Raw genomic sequence first — 19,554 nt, 5'->3', positions numbered from 1 at the left:
GAGTGAACAGAGACATAGACTCTTCTTTTGGTACCCTCTCGAGGAAAGTCAGGGCTTTTAAAATTTTTAGAAACCTTCACCTGTGCTGACTTTAGTCTGTATTTTTGCCACCTAGCATGGGGCCCCGAGTGGCCGAGTGGTCTAAAGCGCTCTCCGTTACGGATCAGTGTCATCTCACCTCTGTCTGCGTGGGTTCGAGTCTCGGATTCGGCCAATGTGGGTATGTGAGAAAGCTTGCCAATAGCTTCTCGAGGGTCGGTGGTTCTTTCCGGGGATTTTCCGGTTTCTTCCTCCACCATTAATACTGGCCGCCATGTATAGCCTATCGCGTGCTGAAAAATGGCGTTAAACCCTACAACAACAACAACAACAAAAAAGCTACCTAGCATCGATGCGATTGACCGGTCAAGAGATAGTTTCATTGACGTAGGTAGTCTAAGTATGTGTGAAAGACCTAATATGTCAATATAGACTTTCATTAAGGTCATTATCTACACTGTCCGATATAACTTTGAATAGTGGCATCATTTTTTTTTTGAACTTTAGAGAAACACGCACACTTAGAAACACATCAATATAAGTCAACGAATTAAGTTCAAAAGATGTGGGTGTAAAAGGGAAATAACTCTTACAATAATAGCGTGATCAAACCAAATTTCCGCCAGATGGCGCATTTTCGCGGAAGAAACGGGCTGTTTGGATTACTAGTATGTGCACTCGTTTCTGGGTGCAAGTTCTGTTAAGTCAGTTCTGGAATTAGCATAACCTCAGTTGAGCGCTAAAGCTTAGTTAAACTAATTTCATTCGTGAATATCGTGATTCTAGATTTTATTCGAACGGAAACTTCTTGATTTTCTATCTTTCCGCAATGTTCCAACCGGTGTTAGGCTCCCAGAACTACCAACGAGTTTGACAGTGACATTCGAACATAGGTTTTGTAGATCCTTAGGCTTTGGACTGACTAAAGCCTACACGTTTATTGGAAGTGATGTCGTATAATTGCTGAAAATGTCAGCCACATTTTTACATATAGGGGACATTGTGTCCCTGTATGCAGAAGGAAATGTTAACGGGTTTATCTCAACTTTAGGGTAAGTATAAAATAATGACAAGTGTGTCAACCCAGGTCCCTTCAGAGTGACAAATTGAAAGCATTTACGGAAGTGATATTATGGAGATTAGAATTTGTTTTTTGTTCATTGCATTTTCTAAATAAATCTTTGGTCATTATTGTAAGTGGGATATGTATCAATGTCCACATTTGTAAACCTTTCTGCTAAGTTAAAACTAATTCTTTCATTGAATTACAATGCTCAGGATTGTTCTGCTCCAAATTCCATATTCTGAGTGAGTTGCCCTGCAGGCTTGCAAAAAAGAAAGCAATTTGCCTGAAAGAACATTGAGTGTTCTGATTAAATGTGGAATTTATGTTATTGAAAGATCTTGGTAAATTATTAATATTCATACCCCAGTTGAGGCTCCATTTATAGATCCCCAAATTATGAAGATCATGTGTTTGATTGTATAGAAAGCAAATGAATGGGGAACATTTCTATTTTTATTTAATATAGTCCATTGGTCACCAATATAATTAGCACTTGTCCAGCATGACTGAAAATGAGCAGTCCCTCTTCCACACTGACACTGTAATGCATTTCTAGTTAAATATATAGAGTGGTACCAATGCAGTTATTTTATATTTTAGCTTAAGCTTCGGGGTTAGTGACCTGTAAAAGCCTCCAATTCAACACACTTTTGACACTTTAAAGTGAGAGGATTATACTGAGTTAAATCTGTCTTGTTCTATTAACATACATAGTGTTTTCTATAACTGACACATCTATTGGGATATGAACAAAATTTGAAGCTTGAAGATGCTACTTTTACTGATTGATTAAAAAGAAAAGTGCCAATCTAATTTCATTTCTGTTTCCAACATTGATCGGCAGACAGGGAGATTTTTGCTTTGCTCAGAAAATGAAACAACTGATTACTGGTTTACATCAGGACCTGGGGAAAACCTTAATGAAATGAAGTCAGATCAAAATACACTGTCATGAGATGCAAATTTACACAGAAAACTAGTCAGTTTGAAGAATTTATTTACTTTTTTAAATTAAAGTGTAGCAGTTTTAACATCACATGAAATTAATAGTAAACAAATATGGCCTTGTCAAGCAGGTGGATTTCTTAGCTCTGGACCAATGATGAAGAAAAAAAAAATGAGCACTCACATTGTTTTTTTTTATTTTTAATGTATACCTTAATTGAAATCCCTTTGCAGGTTCTAAAGAATTTATTCAGAAAAATTTTGTGCATTGACCTGGTAAACATTTAAATTAATTTCAATATTTTTTGTAAAGTTTGCTTCAGAAAACTGAAAGTTATTGATAGAAATTTCATTTTCCTAACCAAGTCTTCCAGTTTTAAACATTGTGCTTGCTTCTTTTAGCATCTGTATTCCAAATTGATACTAGAGTGTGCTTGGCAGTGCCTATAACATTATACACAATCTCATGCAAGAGTGTTGAACTTGCAGCTACTACAGGGTCTGACAGAAATCATTGATTCTTTCATTTTATCCTATGGTGCAGTAATGTTGCCTTATGTGTCTCTATTGCACATAAAAAAATCCCAAGGAAGTAACAAATGTCAGTTTCAATTTCACTTTACTGGTCGGGTCATAAATGTGATAATGCTTTCATGTACCATACCTAGGTGTGTATTTTTTGCACTTCACCTAAGTTTCTTATGTTCAGTCAGGGGTGTACATTTTATGCAAGAGCTAAATGGAAAAAAAAATTTGAGGTTAATTTGGAAGGATGAAGGCACTGTAACTGCCTATCAATGTCACGTTCGCTCCTTGTGAAATATTGTGTGTGTATGATTAGGATTTTTACTGTAGCATGAACAATTTTCCAGTCTTATCACTACAATGTCTGCAGTCTGGCAGTTTTTTAATGATGTCTAGCAATGGGGCATCATGTCACAGACATGTATCATGATGTCCCACTCAGTCACAATATCCAGACACTAGGCTTACCACTCTTAACACTAACCTCTTAATGCCGAGCACCAAGCAAGGCAGCTGCTTGTACCATTTTTAAAGGTCTTTGATGTGACTCTGCATGAGTTTGAACCCGCAACCCCATGCATCCAAGGCAGATACTCTAACACTTAGGGCACCAAAGTGGTCTCTTGTGAGAGTTTAAATCTGTTGCATGTTGCATTTTATCTAAATTGTTTACCAGTACTAGCCTTATTAAAGAATTATATAAGGGCAAAACAAATATGAGTGCTTCCTATTGCACTCTTTTTAAAATTTAGGGTATGCAGTTGTTTTGTTTTGTTTAATATTATATGCATTTAATGTCCTTTCGTTTTATGACATTGGGGGTAGAAAGTCCTACAGTCAGCGGTGAGAAACGGGAACAGTGTGCCAACTGGAAACACAATTTTTTTAGTGTGCATTATCAAGATTTTAAAATGTATTATATCACGTGTTAAATGTCAGAACTACATTTTTCCTGGATTCTTTGTGTGCATTATACTTTAATGTATGCTTAGTGCATGCCAGTGTACAGTAATCTGTGTGAAAAAGTGCAGAAAAGTACATTGACTCCTAATAAAATGAGTTTGCAAAATCTGTTTTCATTTTTTGGGACAAGGACTTGACATGTAAACAACATAATGTCAGCAAAAAAGGCACACAAAAAATAGGCAAAAGTTCCATTTGACTGGAGATATTTGAGAATCAGTACCAAAACTTTTGTGAATTCATCTTGAAAACAATTAACGTCTGTTCCTTAGGTACCATACATGTGTCAAGATTAATCCATCGATCCTGTAACAGAGCCCATAATATACCCCGCCTTTATTTCTTAGGGCCAGCTCTTAAGGCATTTGTTATCACTGATTATTTTGAATTTAGTTTTAGGGTGTATACTGGATTCTGAGGTGTATGTTATTGACTTGAGAATATAATGGCAAATTGTTTGTTCAGATTGTGTTTATTTCCTGCCAGCCTGTCTATTTACTGCCCTATGCACTTCCCAGAGTTCAAAGAGGCAGTGTGATTGACACTGATTAATGAGAACATAATATCAACATTCAAAATCTTGCTGCTAATATGATGTTGTTTTTTTTTCTGGGGCAAGATTTCACAGTAGCTTGTGCAGACCTGCCAACCCTTACAATTTTGCCTTAAGTCATATGGAAATGACTCTTAATATATGGACATACGGAATAATAACAATAATGGAAATATGATTGGTTGTGGTATATTCCAGATACTGGCTTGTCCATGTTTGATTCGTATCTGGGTTTTACATTAGATTAAGTGGCATTGGTCAGGGATCCAGACCAGTTTTACAGGGGTACTTTAGATGCTTTCAACTGAACATAGTTTGTGATGCAAAACTCTGCATGGTCAAGTTCTTGCATATTTGTTTTAAATATCCGTTAAGCAATACATTTTTGGAACGAAAGGGACTATAAACCTCATAAAAAGTCTTAATAGTACAGAGAGGGAATGTTCAAAATCTTTTGGAATAAGCAAGAAGGACAACGATGAGTTAATTTGAATATGGCACAATGGTGTAAAAAGATGATTGCAAGTCACCATGGCCCTCATAAGTTTTATATTTTTATGGAAAAAATCAAGTTGAGCGATAGCAAGAAACCATTGAGTTTTGTTGGATTTGTAATGGCAGTTTGTGAAACTGTACTTGAATTAATTAAAGGTTCAAATTAACTTCAAATTTTCTTTTTGCCTGGTTAAACAGTGTTTGCCATTGCTGTATCACACTTCTGGACTTTTAAATGCATGTTTTCCAGCTTGATACTGGCAGTAATGATATTTTGTTACACCTAACTGAAAACTGGTCTAATTCACTGAAAATATTGACTGCTTACAGAGAAGGTCTTGTTAGGATTGGCCTAACTACTGTTACAGGCTGATCTATCGTGAAGATTTGAATTTGTACATTTTTGGTCACAAGTCTGGCACACAGACCTAAATCATCGTTTCCTCCTAAAAATGTAGCAATTTCTAAAATCCTTGAATATTTATCCATTTATTTATTTTTGTATATTTATATGTAAGTCTTTTTTTTTGTAACTATATCTGCATTTGATCCTCTTTCTTCTTTCTTCATTTACATATATACCTACATATATTGTTTATATGTCATTATTGACAACTTGAATTATTGACATATTGCTCTAAGGAGCAAACAAAAATAACAAGAAGAATGTTCTGTATATGTAATATAAATATAATTTGATTAATTTAAAACACCATATGTTTTTTAGTTTCATTTTGTTGTCATATTTTGGGGCAAGTTCACTTTTCCAGTCAGCTTTTCGCAAGGTGAATTTGTAGAATTTGGCTCTGTAACTTACATGTGCATGCATTCTGTTATATTGGGTAAAGCAAGCACATTGTCTGAAAACATTTGAACAAAACATAGCTGGTATGATTTGTTAGGAGTATTTTATCTTGTATTTACTCAACCCAATTATATATATATATATATATATATATATATATATATATATATATATATATATATATATATATATAGTGTATGTCTGTTTGTTTGCTTATTTGAATGGTGCTCATTTGCATTTAAATTTGGTCTCAGCAATACTTTATCTTGAATCAGAAAACTGCATATTATAAGCACATTTTGTAAGTTTATTAATATGTCATATTCGTATTCACTAAATTCATACTTGAAAGTGTGTATGTTTAGATGGAGATAAATTATAATGCAGTGTATTCAGTCCATAACTTCAAAAGAGCACAGCAGAAACTATACATTGCAATTTGTTTTAACTGATAGGACTAACTAGACTGCAGTAATTACAAATTCGTAAAGGTACTGAACAAACTGCCAGTTAAACAACAAATTTAATTTTTTGTAGTTTCTAAGAACTTCATTAGATCGTGTCAGTTGAAAACATTTCTAAACTAGTTTGAAACAACATCAATAACATGCACATGAGAAAACATGCAGGTATCTTCAGTCTGTAGTGTTTATCCATTCAAACGCACTGATGAGTAACCTCAGCATTTACAACTGTATGTCTCGGTAGCTGATTCAAATTTAAATGTGAATCCTTTGGACTGTCATTTAATGTTGAAGTTTTTAAAAGTGGAAAAATTCAATTGCTTTATCTAGTGGCTGTTGATTTAACTACTTAACTATTTATTCATAATTATAATGATGTAATCTGGGTACTACATTACTCATCGACAGTGAATAAACTGAAGCAAGTAAATGATTCAGTGCACAGCCAAGTACAAAGATGGAAATATGGGGCCATGCAACCCATATTGGTGCATATGTTTTTAGGATTTTCTTAATATGACTGCTCTATCTTCATTACAACAATTCCTCGATAGGATTGCAAATTTATGGTTTTTATACTTGTCTATATGCTTGGGATAATGTTGTGAATTGGTTAGGTATCTGCTTTGTTGATTTTACGTCGTATCTTCACATAAATGCGCAATATTAGAAAACAACCATGACCTTACATCACTTAGTGAATTCCACAACATAGCATTGTCCCATACATGTCTGACCTGAATTAAAAAAATGTTTTTAACCTATAATATTTAGACTTTGCTTTCTATGATTACCTTAATTTATGTGCCCAGTGAATTACAGACAGTCTGCTGATGGGGTACTTATAAAACATAGTGTTATCTGCCATGATTACTTCTAGGCAGGTTCACTTTGGGTTTCAAACTAATTTTACAAAGAAAACAATGCAAGCAAGCAGAGGAGCTTACATTGTGCACACACATAAGTTGGTATGTTCTTGACAAATGATATGTTGTCAAAATCTTTCAAAGATAGGGGAAAGAGCTAATTGTCAGTCAGTTATTAAAAACCATGCCAGTGTATTTGCAAGTTCATTTTGTTGGCAAAGTTGATATGATGACCTGCGAAGGCTGACCTGGGCGTACAGCATCATTTACATCTGGGGTATCAAACTCGAACCACCCTGAGTACCGCATGAAGGAATTTTCGATGGCTCAAGGGCCACACCACCTTTGTTATTTCTCATGTCACCTTGTGATGCTAATCATTTTGCAGGCTGCAGGGTACAGCTTTGCAAGCTGCATGTGGCCCGCAGGCCACGTGTTTAAGACCCCTGATTTACACGTGCTTGGCTGGGTTGAGGGAACATCTCAAACCCCATAAACTATCACCATTCAGTTTAGTGTGAGTGAGATGAAGTTAAGAGATGTATTTCATATCTGGTTGTACTACTTTCAACTATGTTTGAATTGACTCAGAGTTATGAGTGGAGTGTACCTTACCAAGTTATTGATTATCTTTTGTATATTCAACAATTTCCATAAAGACATAGCATGTAATAAGTTTTTGGGTTGTAAATCAATGTCAATCACCCTATCCAACAACACAGTGTAGCTTGGGCTTGGTTACACTTGTAACACCAAAGTGTTACACTGTATGTTGCGGTGTAAATCACTTACAGATACACAGGTACATATATGAGTGGAAAATGGTCAATACACTTTGTGTGTGCCATGTACTCTTTTACATTTGGATGGCTGGCAGTAAAATCATAACTTTGTGAATATTCGAGGGCATATATCGAAGCTTGTAAATTTTTATGCATGCTTCTACAGTTTTATATCTACATGTTTAAACATAAGTTTCAGAACTAAAACCAAGTACAATTTACTGTTTTGTTTTGGTTAAGTCTGGAAATGCAGGGCAGTGGCATGTTGGAGTGAAATTTCATGCACAATAAAGACTATTTCACCCAAATTGCCTTCTTAATTGCATGACCATAGTTATTCAGATCAAGTAAGCCCATTCTACATGTTAACCTGATATATGATGAAAATGAAATTTGTCACCAAATTGGAATTTTTAAAACCCAGATTGGACCAATATCCTGTTTGTGACTGGATCCACAATCCCTGCATTGAGATGCCTACATGTATATCATGGTATGAAATGTATATGTACAGTAGATAGCACACAATCACACAATTCAGGTACACTAGAAAGGTAATGAAAACAGTACAGAGTGACATATTGGCATTTTGACAGACCACAATCCAATAGCAGGTAATTCACATCTTGTCTACCCCTAGGCAACCAAAAAATGACACATGCCACAAATCTTGTTTTAGTGGACACCTCCAGATACAGGACACATGCTCATAAAAAATAAAATTTCAAACCTATTTTAGTTTTATCTATCTTTCACTTCTGTATGGAAGACGTCATCTGTAATCTGTGAATGACACATTTTTGTAGACCTTTTATTTTTTATTTTTTATCGGCAAGTTTGGCAATGATTATTCAATATTTCAATCCATATCATATAAATGGTTACAATTGTCCAGTATCTGTAGTTTAGTTAACTTTTTTCAACTTGCAAATTTTCTTTTCCAGCCTGGTAGATGACAGGTGTGTTGTACAACCGGAGGCAGGGGACCTGAATAGTCCACCCAAAAAATTTAGAGGCAAGTTGCACCATTATATTTGATTGGTCATTAAGTTGTTATCTGTTTTGCCATGGGAAACTTTATTTTTGCCTCATTGCTCAAGTGGGCCAAGATTTATTGCCCTAATTATAAAGTGGAAGAAATATAATTATGTAATATTAGATTATACTGAATCGTTTGTAACTTACCTGTTTTCAAGGCTATGCTTTTTTTTTTGAAGTTGTACACAATGCCATTTAATATTAAAAGACTTGCCCACTAAAATACATTGACATACATGTGTTTATATTGGTGAAACCAAAATTTCTGAAAACAGAATTCCATGAGAATATTTAGATGCTTCACAAAATATAAGAAATTCTTAGTGATGCAGTAATTTTAGAATCATAAGAGAGAGAGAGATTCTGCATTTAAACAAACAAAAAGGAAAAGAAGTCACATATAAATCTTAACAGTTTCTTACAAGAAGAAAAAAGACATTGAAGCAATATGTAACATGATCGCATGGACTAAAATAAAAACTGCGAGGAATGCTGTGATTGTATTTTTGGTACTTCCTGTCACTTTCAAAATTGTTTGCTTGACATGTTCCCATACAATAAAAAGTACTTAACATTATAAAAAATGGAAACTCTAGACCAGCCTATGTGTAATATTTCCATAACAAATACACATTTAAATGCAACACATTCTTCTTAAGAACTAGACACATGATTACCTTTATTGTTGAGCTACTGTTTGTACCAGGACCCATTTAAAGTACTGTATATACTCGTGTATAATATGATTAATTTAGGAAAAATTAAAGGCCTTGAAGAAAGAGGGTTGGCTTATCCATGGACCAATGTCTAAACTTCACAGTTTTTAGATCTTTTTGTTGACTACTGTAATGGCTGTAAATCTTGGGACACGAAACAGTAATTTTTTCTTTGTCCTAAGACATAGTCATGTAAAAAAAATAACTTCTGGTGACCCGACATTTATTAATGTTGTAAATTACTATGATTGATTTTGTTATTATTTTGACATGAAATTGAATAAAACTAAATACAGACTTCATAATTTGTGGGCCGTTTGAGTTTACACGCAAACCAGGCTGAACTATAATGTACAGTACACCATTCCCTCAATAACTCGCGCCTGGATAACTCGGAAAGAACCACCGACCCACGAGAAGGCTACCCATCTTGCCACTAAAACATAAATTCTCAAGAAATTCCCTGGCGTATAGTCTGTTTCTAAATTCTTTAGTAATCTTTTCACCATCAATAAGACGTTGTAAACACATTACATCCTATTCATTGTTGTTCCTCTTCCACATAATAGCTTATTTTTTATAAAACGTTGAACTTTACTAACTTTTTTACAAGATCGGTTTAGTTTGCTTAATATCTCTTGCCATTTATTGGCATTTTTACCTTGAAATTTGTGAAACTAGCTATAAACCTGACCTAATTACTCAACTGAACTGCTGACAGAAACAGTGCTAAGTAATGTATTTCATTTCTATAGCCCAATGATAAACATTACGTCTTTTCAATGCTGTGCACAGGCCGACATATCGCAAGGCAGGAAAACATGGGGGTGGTATCCCCTGTGTCCAAAATTAACACATTAACCCCTAGTGACGACTTTATGGGGCAGGAGGTAGTAGCCTAATGCCAAGCTCTGTAGTGTCATGGTCATGCATGATACCTAAAGTGGGTGGTATTATAGAAAGGTAGACAGATGTAGCTCTACAATAATACCAAATAATCTGGAATATATAGTTGCACTACAAAATACAGATAGAAAAACCTCATTTTTTGGACCCGACTTATTTTTAACCAAAATTTGCCCGTGGTCGGAATCTGATTTTGTGTACGGATTTTAGACTTTTTGGTCTCAGATCTAAGGCAAACTGGGCAGTATGTTATTGAAAGATGACCGGGAATTTAGTGTTTTCCACTCTATTCAGAAATAGCTTTCAGAATGTGTTTCCTACTCAATTTTCAGGCGAAAATGGCAAAAAGCTCCAGGAGTTAATGTGTTAATATTATTTTGAACAGAATATTCTGGTGACAATTGCCTCTTTTCAAATGGTAAGCATTGCTGTATTTTATTTTCGTGAATCGGTCAAATTTAGTATGCGTTTTGTTTCAGTATTGGAGACGGAAACCTTAAGTGTGCAGAAATGCCCGACAGCATTGTATATTTGTAAAGCGTGTCACAAATGGCAAGTTATATTGTGTTCAAATTTAATTTTTTAAAAAATTTTTTTGACCCATTAAATTCATGTTCATAATGATTGACCCTTGTGATTTTTTTCATTTTACTTCTACCACAATTAGATCTATCGTTCCTTCTTTCGAATGACACTGTTTCTAAAAAGTTTTGATCTTTTGTATTTAAAAAAAACCCGTCTAATTTGGATCAAACAATAAAACTAGAATGTGTCCAATTCAACACACAACTTAGTGACGTAGTACACAATGTGTGAAGTGGTACATGTGTTAAGCGAATGGAAACCCTGTGGAATGGTTTTGATGATCATCTCAATGTACTGTACTTTATCCTAAAAAATTTAATTTCCATTGCTGATTTTAGTTATTGCTAGGGTCAGTATAGCTTATCTTGGAGATCATAACTTTATTGACACAGATTCATTTGAAGTGGATCCATAAATTGACACATTTTGTTTGATAAATTGTTCTCTACCTATGTGTCCTTTTTCATTTGGCCCTGCAGCTGTGATTGTGACCTTCTAATGGAAACATAGTAAGAAACTTTTCAAAGGTTGATATTTGAATTGGCTGAATTTTTCCTTTTTTTTGAACATTCTTAATTCAGGTATCCATAATTTCTGCTTTAGGAAATCCCTACCTCTATGTAATATATTTGCCATCAAATTAAAGGACTCGCTTTAAATTTTGGTGAATTTGGCTTGCTGAGGTATAAATTTGGTACAAAAGACATTTATTTCACTCTTAGTAAAAGTTTGAAGTCTGCACCATGGTCCGTTACAGTTAGGTTTTTTGTATATTTTCCAATAATGTATCTGGATATAGACATAGGGGTGAATTTAAATGACATCCAATACTACTTGAGGTATTTTTCTTTGAAACAGGGTGTACATGACTACTGTGGAATCATCACAATATAGGGCAGTACAGATTTATTAATCAATATGTGTAGCATTCATTGTGACCTTACAGCGCACGATATTCAATCTGGGTTGTACTGGATTACACATTTAGGTTCATTTTGTCCTACAGTGTCTGCATATTTTAACATTGATTTTGTCATATGCACTTCTTTGGGGCATCTAAATAATAACCTTTCAAATGAATGTGGATGTATAAGAATCCAAATGAATTGAAAACTTAAAGGTATTTAGACTCAAATTCTATACATTGACACACATTACTGAAATAATCGGTGTTGAATGCCTACAGTACATGACCTGTGTGACTTTACTATAGTAGTCCTCTTGTGCTGTTTGTCAGATTTTATATTTTTAATTTTTTTATATATATATACTCATGATCCATTGACCATTCACTCTATTATTTCTAGAGCAAAACTTGTGATGCCTATCGTGTAAATACAAAACATTCTATATATGAAACCTTTGACAGCAGACATTTTTACATTTGGGGGATGTAGAAGACTCTTTGTTCTTGTCAACTGTCAACAACCAACTCTCAATATGTAAACATTTCTGTAGTATTAACCATTAACCATTAAAAATATTTCAGCCAGATTTGATATACATGCTGAAGCAAGACATTTCAACCAAACTTGGTATAAATTATGAACCAAGATACTTCAACCCAACTTGGTACACTAAATGAAGCAAGATATTTCAAACCGAACCTGGTTTACGCAATGAAGCAAGATACTTCAACCAAATTTGGTATACATAATGAAGCAAGATACTTTAAACCAAACCTGGTTTACGTAGTGAAACAAGACATTTCAACCAAACTTGGTGAATTTGGTACATAATGGAGCAAGATACTTGGACCAAACTGGTATACATAACGAAGCAAACTTTGTGTGATTAGGTGGATACATATGCATGTAGATACACAGATATTTGGATATATTATATCAGGGAATACGTCTGAAAAGCTATTTTCTACTTTTAAAATAAACATGACAACCTAAATTTTCTGTCGGATATCCAACTGGGGGTAGATCATTACTCCCCTTTTGTTATCAGATCTTACTATTGGCACTGAACAGGTACCAAAGCTATTAATTGGCCCAAGCATGGGCATGGCAGACCATAACAATCCTAGTTTCATAAGATTAATATACTTCCTAATGGCTAATTCATCACTTGCATTAACAGCACACAAGATATAACAGTTCCGCTCTTGTTTCAATTACACAAATGAATGAATGAAATTCACTACATGCCTTAAGTACCTTATGTTCAGCGAATACACACATTCAAGTCTTTAGCATACATGAAATCACACTTCATGGCTTAACAATGTTAATTTCAGTCAATATGTACTCATTTCTTTATCATATGTGAAATTACCTAAGATCGGTGGATTCTCATAACCCATATTAACTAAAGTAATACATGAAATTATTAGAACTTAAATCTGTACAAACAAGACGACTATGTCAAATAATTCGACAACCTTATACAAAGAAGACCGTTGTACGAATTTATATATATAAACACAACACAGTTATACTCATATCAAGAGAATTGATCTATGAATTTAAACAACTAAATTCATGCACATATTATCAAATTCAAGTAAAACATTCTATTGGTATTAATGAAACTCATGAAAGTGACACAGATACCTTTTGTGCTTTGAAGCATTTCTTGTTTGTACTGCCATAATTGTTTCCGTTGACCTTCCAGACATCTGGTCCCTTGGACAAATGTTTTATGAGAGAATTTCTTTCAAATTGACTCTCTGAGTCCCCTGTACCTTTACTCTTGCAGCAAAGCTTAGACTAATTAGAATTTTCGATGGGGCGATATTTAAATCTAGGAAATTTCATGTGGGAAACATGCCCCTTATTTAGCATAATCAATCAGGATGAAATATATTTACTGCCTTTTATAACTAGGCACCAAAACTTGGGTTAATTTGACCTTCCAGGTTTTTGCCTAACAGTTTCTGGAATTTTTCAAGTTTGACAGTTCCACTATGAAATCAAAGTTAACCCTGTCCCTAATAGTCCATCTCGTGGTTAAGTAAATGAATGCTTAATTTAAAAATCTCTACCTCTGCCGACCAGACATTAGAAATCTTTGCAGTATAACGATTTAACAAGTGCCTGTCCCCTTAAATTTAATTGTTTTCTTGCCCACACTAATGTGCTTTCCGTAGATCAACATAAATTTTCCCCCTCACAGTATACATAATGAAGCAAGATACTTCAACCAAACTTGGCATACATAACGAAGCAAATTTGGCATACATAATGAAGCAACATATTTCATCTGAACGTGGTATACGTAATGAAGCAAGATACCTCAACCAAACTTGGTATACATAATGAATCAAAATATTTCAAACCAAACTTGGTATACATAATGAAGCAAGATATTTCAACCAAATTTGTATACATAATGAAGCAAGATACTTCAAACCAAACTTGGTATACATAATGAAGCAAGATACTTCAACCAAACTTTATATACATAATGAAGCAAGATACTTCAACCAAACTTGGTATACCGGTACGTAATGAAGCAAGATATTCAACCAAACTGGATATACATAATGAAGCAAGATACTTCAGTCAAACTTGGTAAACATAATGGAGCAAAATACATAGAGATGCCTTTGAGTGTTGTACCTTCAAGATTTTTTAGATATTACCATCAAAAAGTTACTTTTTACTCTTGCATAAACATGAGTGAGGAAAGTTATGCAAGATGAGTTTTTGTTACATGTGTGTGTGTGTGTGTATGATATGGATTTTTAATGTAGCTTTCAAAATTTTCAGTAATATTGCTACAATGTCTATAGTGTGGCAGTTTATAGCGATGTCTGGCAATGGGGCATCATGTCACATTGTGTCCCACCCAGTCATATTATCCTGACAGGAGGCTGACCATTCCTAACACTAACCTCTTAATGCTGATGAGGCAGCTGCTAGGACCATTTTCGGGGTTCGAACTCGCAAACTTTTGCATCTGAGGCACACACTCTAACCACTTAGGCCACCGGAGCAGTTACCTGAACATTTTTATACAGCGAATGCCTGCAAATTTAATCTTTAAATAGAATATGGAAAACATTTTCTTTGAGAAATTAAATCATAGTGAGATGAATCAAATATTTGCTGTACATCATTTAATATTTAGGATTCAGACCCAAGTTAAGCAAAAGTTTCATGAAAATGTAGATATTTTGATTGCATTTGGGAAAGTGGGGATGGAACCATCATTTCTGACTAAATACATTTCTTATTTGAGTAGATGTAACATTAAAGGGTTTGTGGAATACAAATAACATTTGTACTTGTTAGGCCAAAGTTTGATTTATTGTTATTAATTATGTTCACAGTACCATAATCTTCTTACAGGTGTGGTCTGCCAATATCAGTTTAAAGGATAAAGTGTTTGTGTTGAGTACTACATCTCACATATTTTAAAGTGTCAGACTTGTATGTAGACACATGGGAAAGCTACCCACCCTTTTTAACGATATTTTTGTTTAATTTTTAGCACACTCCTGTGACATGTCAAAGGCATTGTGTTATTTTAAGAATTGGCAATAAAATGTACTGAAAACGACCTGCAGAAGAGTACATTATCAGCAAAGACAAGTGTTCCTGTAGACTAATTTCTGCCTATTTTTGTAGAATTCAAGGCACATTTGCTATGTTGCATGCACCAGTCTTTGGATTTATCTTAGGAATGTTACACAAATAGACAATCCGCTTTGTTTTGAAGCCATGTTGCTGCAGGGTTATATCCATCCTTCCTGCTGCAGCTCAACCAATGGGTCCTAACATGGAGTGTGTGTGTGTATATATATATATATATATATATATATATATATATATATATATATATATATATATATGTGTGTGTGTGTGTATATATATATATATATATATATATATATATACAAATTTAATATTAGCAGCATGTTTTCATTTCTCATGACAAATGAAAAAATTATTTAATTTCGTACCAAACAGTTTGTACCTGTAAGATTAATTTTGAATATTATAAATATAAATATATTGATAATTTTTAATCATATGTTGAAATGTGCCACATATGCCAATGCAGTTTGCCAAATTGGATGTTTTGAGATATATTTGGGGCAAATCCATTTTTTGACAAATTTTCAGTTATTTCATTACTTGTTTATGGTAATGTGTTATTTTGTAAGAGTGTGAATCATTCTAAGATTTTCAGAAAGGCAGTTTTTTCATATTTGAATTTTAAGTAATTTCTCAAGTCCACAAAAAGTTTTCGTATTTGTTGAGCAAGTGTGTTTTTGTTTACTGGCCCTCTCTGAAAAATATATCCCGAGTGTTGTCGTCACTCACTGTCCTGCCTTTTGTATTGGTAGTGTTGTTAGTAAATTGTAGGCTTCATTGTTGGCACTTGACATATTTATGAACATGCTTTCCAAAGTCTTTCACAGGGTGTCAGCTCTAACGTAAGATTATTCATCCCACATTAGATACCGGTACACGTTTTGGATTATAATTTATACAACAATTAACATACAGCAAATTCATCTAGTATAAGGCAATGATTTAATTTTTGAGGGGGTGCACTTTTCTTCTTTCTTTTTTTTACGACCTTTTGATTCTGACGGAAGTTAACAAATCAGAACTTAACTGTTTTAAAAATGCAAATTTTGGCTTGTTGGATTGAATTTTGGAGACATTATGTCATGTGACGGATTTGTCCAGATAAAATGTAACATGCATTGCAGTGAAGATAACAGGGAAAAAGTCTTCAAGGTTACAGGTTGCACAGTATTAGGTTTATATTAGATCACCGTCATCACCAATTCTAGTTAGAATATATTCCTTCTGATGAAGCCATGATACCAGTTAAGGGTAGACCTGGAATCAAACAGTGTATGTAAGATAAACCGGTCAAGTTTGGCATCAAGTTATTGGTGGTTGTGGACACAGTATAAGTCAAGTTTGGCATCAAGTTATTGGTGGTTGTGGACACAGTATAAGTCAAGTTTGGCATCAAGTTATGGGTGGTTGCAGACACAGTATCAGTCGTGTTTGGCATCAAGTTATGGGTGGATGCAGACACAGTATCAGTTGAGTTTGGCATCAAGTTATGGGTGGTTGCAGGCACAGTATCAGTCGTGTTTGGCATCAAGTTATGGGTGGATGCAGACACAGTATCAGTCGAGTTTGGCATCAAGTTATGGGTGGTTGCAGGCACAGTATCAGTTGAGTTTGGCATCAAGTTATGGTTGGTTGCAGACACAGTATCAGTCGAGTTTGGCATCAAGTTATGGGTGGTTGCAGACACAGTATCAGTCGAGTTTGGCATCAAGTTATGGGTGGTTGCAGGCACAGTATCAGTTGAGTTTGGCATCAGGTTATGGGTGGTTGCAGACACAGTATCAGTCGAGTTTGGCATCAAGTTATGGGTGGTTGCAGACGCAGTATCAGTCGAGTTTGGCATCAAGTTATGGTTGGTTGCAGGCACATTATCAGTCGAGTTTGGCATCAAGTTATGGGTGGTTGCAAACATAGTATCAGCATCTTGCTACAGTTTTAAAGTCTGCCCTGGGAAAGTGAAAGGCTGTGTAATCTAAACTGACAGTTTTTAAAACCTGTCTTTGGTTAGCAGATTATCAAGTAAATAGCTACTTTTGAGGCATAGTGCACACAAATTGAAAGGGATGCTCTTAGAACTTAGTCCCATCAAATTCAATAGCAATGTGCCTGTTCAGAGGATCATCAGTCTGGTTTATGTTTGGTCCCTTGCCTGCAGACATATAGGAAAGAATTGTTTACTGCCTATCATCTTTCCATGAACTTTTAGAACTTGACCTAACCACAATTTGAAGAAACAACAATGGGATGGAGAACGAGATTCCAGCAACATTTGCTGAGCTTGTCTGTGCACAGTACATGGGAAGAGTAGATATGTTTCATCAAAATACCAGGACAAATCATTCCAAGAAATCCAGGTAGTGGTATAGGAAAGCAGGTGCAGAGTTGCAGGAGCAGTCATTTTAAAATGCCTACATCATTGAGGGTACGTTCATTGATTATAATCTCCTAATAAATGGAAACGGTACTTCAAGTTTCGTTTCATGCAGATACTGTTATTGGAACATTCAAGTCTAAACATCCATGCAGGTGTCCCAGGAGTGAAAGCAACAATGACAGAAGACTTGATGATGATGGCCTTTGGTCAGCAAGTACAGGTGGATCGGACAGGTTGTGAAAATTGTGTGCAACAAGAAACATCAGTCATTTGGTAGTCCACTTTGGTACCTCTGTGAAAGATATCCCGTACAGACTGACCAAAACAATAATGACTTCCGTGACTACCAAACAAAAGTATACTTTTGGCAATGACTTGATGCCTGTATGTGTGCATGTACAGGTACAATAATGTTTACCAAAGAACTTTTTGGACTTGAACAAAATTTAAAGTAAACAAATGCAAGATTCAAAGTAAAAAATGTATTTTACTCCTTATTTATTTTCACAGAAATGAAGATAAAACTTTGTATATTCCAGTTTTTGAACACCTGTAGAAATAGTGTTACACACCTGTGGATTGGCCTAAAAAAAGAGATAACATTGCATTTATTCAAGTCATGATAAGTAAGAACACCACATTGTGTTAAAACAGACCATGTAGTACTCTTTAAACACTTATAAAGAATACAGTAAAATTGACCTTGAACTTGTCCCTTGATTTACCATATAATCACCTGTGGGAGAATAAACCTAATTATGAGCATATTTTCAGATACTTGAATTTGCCTTCTTTTCAATGGTACCATATATGTATTGCTATCACAAGAAAAAAAAAAAATTGCAAGTGTTTGAAAATATGTTGACTACATTTAATAAACATTATAAAAGTTGCTTAGTGTTGAGTGGTAGTCTTTCCCGTGTAGATACTTAGTGGTGAAAGTGGTAAAGACCTTCTTAGGATATCTTGTTGGACCTAAATGAAAATTGTGATGATGTTCAGTATGGCAGCTTCACTGCATGGCCATTTTGAAGGTCTTTTATCAGTTTTGTTTTCAAAACTGTAAGTCTTACTAAGATGGTGTTTCCACCAGAATGAGAGCTTGTTGATCTGGAAAGAAAATGGTGCCAATTAGACATCTGCTATGTCTACCACAGTAGCTAATATATATATCTTGTTATCATTGGGGTGGCCGAGTGGTCTAAATCGCTCTCCGTTACGGATCACTACCATCTCACCTTTGCGTGGGTTCGAATCTTGGATTCGGCTAATGTGGGTATGTGAGAAAGCTTGCTGGTAGCTTCTCTTGGGTCGGTGGTTCTTTCCGTTTTTTTTCCGGGTTCTTCCTCCACCATTAACACATTAACCCCTAGCGACGACTTTATGAGGCAGGAGGTAGTAGCCTACTGCCGAGCTCTGTAGCATCATGGTCATGCATGATACACTAAATTTCTATTTGCACTACAAAATACAGATAAGAAACCTCATTTTTTGGACCCGACTTTTTTTTACCCAAAATTCGCCCGTGGTTGGAATACAATTTTATGTCCAGATTTTAGACTTTTTGGTCTCAAATCTTGGAATAAAGAGTGGTCTCCATATATTAATGTCTCCATTTAGCACAAAAAAAAAAGAACTCCAACTTTTACTCTTCTATTCATGTGCAAGTCAAATAGCCAATGAAAAACAATGTTTCTAACACAGCTAGGCAGTATGTTATTTGAAAGATGACCGATGATTTGGTGTTTTCAAGTCTATTCAGAAATAACTTTCAAAATGTGTTTCCTACTAGATTTTCAGACAAAAATGACAAAAAGCACCAGGGGTTAATGTGTTAATACTGGCCGCCATGTATAGCCAATCATGTGCTGAAAAATGGCGT

The 19,554-nt window shown here is 34.8% G+C and overlaps 1 protein-coding gene across 8 annotated transcripts in view; it reads left to right on the top strand.

Moving 5' to 3' along the window:
• The first annotated feature begins 683 nt into the window (after nt 1–683).
• LOC149789196 (inositol 1,4,5-trisphosphate-gated calcium channel ITPR1-like) overlaps nt 684–19,554 on the top strand; it is a 346,253-nt gene continuing 327,382 nt past the window's right edge. For all 8 annotated transcript variants that reach the window (XM_089975354.1, XM_089975359.1, XM_089975357.1 and 5 more), the window contains exons 1-2: nt 684–1,091; nt 8,448–8,518. In XM_089975354.1, coding sequence (XP_089831480.1) covers nt 1,009–1,091; nt 8,448–8,518 — 154 coding nt within the window. In that variant the 5' untranslated portion in view covers nt 684–1,008. The remainder of the gene's footprint in view (nt 1,092–8,447; nt 8,519–19,554) is intronic.

This window comes from Sinohyriopsis cumingii, chromosome 11 (assembly GCF_028554795.1).
Source record: "Sinohyriopsis cumingii isolate HCF-2022 chromosome 11, ASM2855479v2, whole genome shotgun sequence".
Taxonomy (NCBI): Eukaryota; Metazoa; Mollusca; class Bivalvia; order Unionida; family Unionidae; genus Sinohyriopsis; species Sinohyriopsis cumingii.
Note: the sequence above shows the minus strand (reverse complement) of the source record. Positions and strands in the feature narration are given on the sequence as shown.